Below are 6014 nucleotides of genomic sequence, written 5' to 3'. Positions count from 1 at the left end.
TTGGGATCAATCACTTGCAAAACTGGTATGTATTGTCTGATACGAGCGATACTGATACCGATATTAATACCGATACCTCAAACCATGCTTGGAAATTCACGTGGCTTATAAAAATGAATAAATAGATGCATAAAAGAAGGCTACATATATTTGACCAAAATTTTAAATTATCAAATTCTTTCAATCAAGATAACTTTCATTAACTTTTGCATAGTCTGTGATAAAAAGAATTTTCTCCTTATAAATCTTAAAATAATTATCCCTTCTACTAATAAATCACTATCTTCAGTAGATTTGTTTCTACCCTATTATATTGAGGGAACACGATTAATGCTTCAAATACAGATTAGATAAAGTAAAATATAAAAATAAAAATCTCCTTGATTCTTCCCTTAGGCTGTGTAATTAAAATCTAAAAATAAATAAATGAAAATTCTCATCTTCTAATTAATTGCAACTTAAAATAATATTCAACTTTGATTAGATAAGGCCACTTATAACACATAAAAGTGCATTATTCACCTTCTTCTTTTTTCATTCCCAAATTTGATACTTGAAAGACACAACAAGGGTAGAAGTAATAACCATGGTGTACATCCTACATTGGGGAGGGGATCTACACATTGCTGGTATGGAATGGAATCTCCCACGCCAAGTCCATGAGATCACGAGAGGGAATGCCTCATAATTCATATTCATGGGACTCACATATCAAGGAGGAGAGAATATGCTAGTGGGCGCATTATACAGGGAGTGTGACCACAATTTTTCCTTATATATTTCACATAAAGGGTCTTAGTCATTTGTGGATGCATTTTTAATTATGACATTCATAGAAGATTCTAAAGTTCAAATTCTTGCTTATTTCTGAGAATTCTAGAATATTTTTTTTTATCTAATTCCAAAGTAGATTACACAATTATGAATATAAAGTTTTTTTTTTTTTAAAGGAGATAATTCTTTAAGCGAACAACATGGATGAGTACACCAATCAGGTTGGAACGTTAAACCTATTCCCAAGAATTCCCAAATAGAAACTGAATCTGTCATGGAAGATTTTAAAGTTCAAATTCTTGCTTTTCATATTGTATTTTCGTATTGAAATCCCTCAATGTATTAAATAATTTGTAATCTTATTTTTTTGCCCTTTTAGTATGATAAATATTTTTTTCTCAATGACGGTAATATTGTCATTTCACATGCCTACTCGAAAAATGTACATAACAATAGCACCTTTTGAAAATAAGTTAAGAGGGAATTAGATGAAGATGCCGAATTCTAAAGAAAACCAAAGAGGTGTCATTCAACACTACCATAATTGAGAATCCTTACTAAGTTTTGTATTTAATTCTTAAGGGAAGTAATGTTCTATCTGGGAGTGTGGCCTATGCTAGCATTCCCATTTGTTTATCCCTCTCTCCTCCTCAAAACAAGAGGACATAGGTGTTATTTCATATGGGGAGAAGAGAAAAACACTCATGGGAGTGCCAGTGTAGGACACACTTCCAAACAGAACTCTTTTTCCCAATTCCAAATATAATGCGTTGAGGGTCATAAGGTTACCTTGACTTCCGGGGAGTACCACAATCACCTATGTTGTAATAGGTGGAACAAGCAACAGCTGGTTCTGGGACACATTGGTCATGGGCATGGTTTTAGTGCATGGTATCGGATTGGATATCGATCACCTTCAAAACCAATACGATATAGTATCGGCACGGATCAACTGTATCGGACAAATTTACCCTTGATTTTTCTTTAAAAATGAGATTTAGATTATTTTATCCTTGTTTGTACTGTCCCACGGATACAGTATTAGTCAGGTATCGATATCGATCACCTTCAAAACCATGTCGATCTTTTTTAGTATTTATCCATTTATAGAAATAAAAATTAAAAATAAGTGTCTATCACCTGTTTGTATGGCATGCTGCATGTACTTCCGATCCAGAGGATCCGGCCCGACACATATCATCTGTATCCCTCAGCTTCTGGAAGTCAAAAATCACCAACTTCTAGAGTGAAAATCAACAACCCAGAAGTAAATGAGTAAATGTGGAACACGCATTTCGTTGTTTTGGTTTGTTTATCACTTCGATTCGATGATTCCCTCTGACTTCGTTGCATGCCTTTTTACCTTTCTACCTTTCTATCTTTCGTTGATGAGAGATTAAGGTTTTTGGGGGGACTTTATTAAAGACTCGAAGGGTCTAAGGGGTTCCGTGTCTGTGTTAATAGCTGCAACTCTCAAAACAGGTTACAAACAGGAATTTAAAACAAGGAATCGGTCACTGTCAATTCCCGATTCAGATCAAATTAGAATCGATCCAAATAATCCTAGGATCGGCCTGAAATGGCTGAAATTGGGGGAATTTTGACCTGAATATTCCAATTCAGCATGATAGAAGTCAGAATTGACCCCGACTGATTTCGATACAAATTGGCCAAATCCTGATCCAATCCACTGATTTTTGAAACCGGGGTCACGAAGAAGAAGAAGAAGATGAAGAAAAAACAAAAAAAAAAGTAGAGAGAGGAAGGGAGCAGTGAAAAGTCGGTAAATAAATCGATTGTGATAGTTGTTTATTGCTACTTATGTTGGCAATTTAAAGTTTAGGAGTATATGACTTATTTACCCTTATTTTGAACAACTATCGAATGATAGATCTAAGATTCTAAGGTCCCGTTTGGTAACACTTCCGTTCTGATAGAATGTTCTTTTCACAAAAATGCTCTTTTTAGATTTCTTGTTGTGAGAATACTCTCGTAGAAGAGAAACAACGTTTGGTAAAACTGTTACAGAAGTGCTCCACAAACAGGAAAAGAACAGAAACAATGTTTGGCAGACATTTTACAAAAGCACTTCTTTTATGCAAAAAAAATTACGGAAATGTCATTATATTCATTATTAATCCATCATAATTATGATTATATTACTTGTGGATATGTCTGTGCTACTTACGCACAAGACATAAACTATGGAATATGCAAGCAACCTCACAATAATGAAATATGGATGTCAAGAGTGAAAATTTTCAATATAAATTTCAAGAGTGAAAGTTTTCAATATAAATTTATAAACACACTGGTAACGCATTCAAATTCAGAATAATGGGAAACACAAAATACATTGTAATAAACGGTAGAAATTGGGGGAATTTTGACTTGAATGATAGATCTAAGGGTTATCTCAAAGATTATAAATTAGGTTAAAGGATCATTTGCTACGGGCCCGGTTAAATTCAAAAAGACCCAAAATATATAAATGGGTCCCAATTAAATTGGATATTATACCCAAAAAATATGATTACAAAATTTTTAACCATCTTAATTATTATTTTTTGACATCTTTCAAAGATAATCTAAGCCCATCAAATTGCTTTTCTGTATTGATAACAACACAATTTCATACAATGTGATGATTATTATTATTGGTATTATGCATACCATATTGAAAGAACAACTACAGAAAGGAATATAAAAGGGGGGGGGGGGGGTGTTGCCGTTGGTTACATATCATTCATAATCTTCCGCTGCAGAAGCTGTAAGGGTGCCCTCCTTCTGCATAGCATGTTTCTCTTCCTCCTCAGAACTTGTAATGATGCTCTCAATTTGTGAAGAATTTTTCATTGTCCTCACATACCATATGGCACAAAGAATAAAGAATATCAAGTTTGTGAAGCTTAATATGGCTAGAAGAGCATAGAAAAAGTATAATTTCCCATAGTTTAGGTTACTTGTTAGCCATCCAGTGCCAATCTGGGTTCCAGTCACCTGGTTGACTATGGACACCAAGAAGGTGCTAACAAAAAACCCAAGTCCAACAGTCGAGAGAAAAATCCCAGTGCTCATTGACTTCATCCCTTTTGGAGATCTGGTTATGAAGAAGTCAAGTTGGCCGCTGTACGTAAATGATTCTGCCAAGCCAACAAGGAAGAACTGCGGAATCAATATGTAGAATTGCATAGGCAAAGTTGTGACATTGCCACCCACAACTCTAACCACGGCTAACCGTCTTGTCTCCACGATGGAAGCAACTGCCATCGCCAAAATTGAAAAGACCATGCCAATGGCTATTCTTTGCAGGTTGGTGAAACCTACACATTAATTAAAAAGAGTGAATGAAAACCATATTAACTTTGGGTAATAATTAATAATTAATCTACTCTATATATCACACCTACGTACGTACCATGTTTCCCTTTCCACCTCTTCATCAAGGGAATGATCACCCGGTCGTAGAAAGCAGCACCAATCAATATCCCGGCAATATAGAAGACATTGAAAGAGCCTGCTGGGATGAGAAAGTTCCCGATTGATCTCTCTAATGTATTAGCTTGCTCCACTGAGAAGGTGAGCACCTGTGAATGTATACACCAGAAATATATTGTGGAGGCCCAAATTGGTAATAGTCTAACAATCATTTTCACCTCCTCTACTTTTGTTACTGAACATAGTTTCCAACGGTTTCGAATCACAGAACCATTAGTCCCATAGTCGTTTTCGTCTATGATTGCAGCCTTGTCCATCCAACTGCAATAAAAGGAAAATCGAAAAAAAAAAAAAAAGAAATAGAATGAGTACTAGTTTTAGAATGCACATGAAACACTACTACAAAATTAATTATGTACTTACCGAAGTTGGTCGGTGTGACGGATTCTTGGAGCAGTACTATCATCAGTAGAGTCATTATATAAGGTATCAACGTTGGTAGGAGATTTGAGTTTACTCTTCCGTAGAGCAGCAACCAAAACATTGAGAACTTGAACAATGGGACTTCCCACACATTTCTTGTACCTGTATTTTCTAGTCCGCAACAAATAAAAAATTGATCCAAAAAAGAATGCGAAACAACAAAGTCCATATCCCCAGCTTCGACTGACATTATCTTGTACATAGATCCCCACCGTGACACTAAGTAAAGACCCAAGGCTGATGACGAAATAAAATCTACTGAAAAAGTAATCCATCTTGGATTTTTCTTTCTTATCATTCTCGTCGAATTGATCAGTTCCAAATCCTGATACATTGGCTTTAATTCCTCCTTGTCCCAATGCGATCACATATAGAGCAGCAACCAGAACTCCAACTTGGAATCCATTGGCCTCTACACATGTACTACTGTTAGGGTTGCAAGGGGGTGGACGTAGTGATGGCAAGGCGCATGATATTGATAAAAGGGCAGATCCCTGCAACATCCATCCATCCATCCATCGATCATAAATATATAGGTCATAATTAACCACATCAATGTGCTTAATTAATATGGAAAATAATTAAAGGTGACAATAATATCTTCTCTGCTGTTTCTCTAGTACTTACGATTGCTATGATTAGTGAGGAAATGGCAATTGTCCAATACCGGCCTAAGAAACTATCAGCCACGAAACCGCCGAGCAAACAAAGCATAAATCCTGCACCACCAAAATTTGATACGATGTTGGCCGCAGTTGCACTAGGAAGATGCAATGTCCCAACCGCATAAATCACCATGTTGGCTGAGATTCCCAATGTTGTGAACCTCTCGCATGCCTCAAGAACTACACAAGTTTTTTGTCATTTGTAAAACAAACTACAAATTTTGACATTTTTTTGTTAATTTAATTCGATGATGAATGTTTATGTGTATGTAAATTAAGCGTAAGATTGTAAACTTCACAGATCGAAGAAGAGAATATACCTAGGATAAATGCCGCAGACAACCATCCTCCAGCTCTCGTCTTGTCAACTGGTTGTCCCTTGTAATCTACCGCATAAGTGATTTTTGGACTCATTTTTCTCTCCTAAGAAGCATGTAACAATATTTTTAATTAGAAAACACTAAAAAATAACGAGCAACCCAGTGTAGGAGGCTCCCCCTACTGCAGGATTTGAGAGGGGCAAATATACATAGCCTTACCCTCTACTTCGCAAAAGAGGTTGTTTCCAAATTTAATTAGAAGACATTAAAGTAATTAAACCTGAAATGATGTAGGGATTCAACCGGCATTCTTTCAAGCAAACCATCTGACTAT

At 35.9% G+C, this 6014-nt stretch overlaps 1 protein-coding gene across 1 annotated transcript; it reads right to left on the bottom strand.

The window, feature by feature from the left end:
• Positions 1-3516: 3516 nt before the first annotated feature.
• Positions 3517-5774, bottom strand: LOC122658239 (protein NRT1/ PTR FAMILY 6.2-like). Its single transcript, XM_043853154.1, has 5 exons — positions 5681-5774; positions 5323-5540; positions 4636-5189; positions 4193-4533; positions 3517-4097 (listed from the first exon to the last, which is right to left on the bottom strand). Exons 1-5 carry the CDS (start codon positions 5772-5774, stop codon positions 3517-3519), a joined length of 1788 nt encoding a protein of 595 aa, XP_043709089.1.
• Positions 5775-6014: the final 240 nt, after the last annotated feature.

This window comes from Telopea speciosissima, chromosome 4, assembly GCF_018873765.1.
Source record: "Telopea speciosissima isolate NSW1024214 ecotype Mountain lineage chromosome 4, Tspe_v1, whole genome shotgun sequence".
NCBI lineage: Eukaryota > Viridiplantae > Streptophyta > Magnoliopsida > Proteales > Proteaceae > Telopea > Telopea speciosissima.
The sequence above is the reverse complement of the archived record's forward strand: the minus strand, read 5'-3'. Positions and strand labels throughout refer to the sequence as shown.

Bases quoted from the DNA above. Each gene is read 5' to 3' on its own strand.
- LOC122658239 (XM_043853154.1), bottom strand. From the start codon at position 5,774: ATGAGTCCAAAAATCACTTATGCGGTAGATTACAAGGGACAACCAGTT. The intron at 5,190-5,322 runs GTAAGTACTAGA...TGGATGTTGCAG, and splicing joins CCTCACTAATCATAGCAATC to GGATCTGCCCTTTTATCAAT. The intron at 4,098-4,192 runs GTACGTACGTAG...ATTAATGTGTAG, and splicing joins GAGGTGGAAAGGGAAACATG to GTTTCACCAACCTGCAAAGA.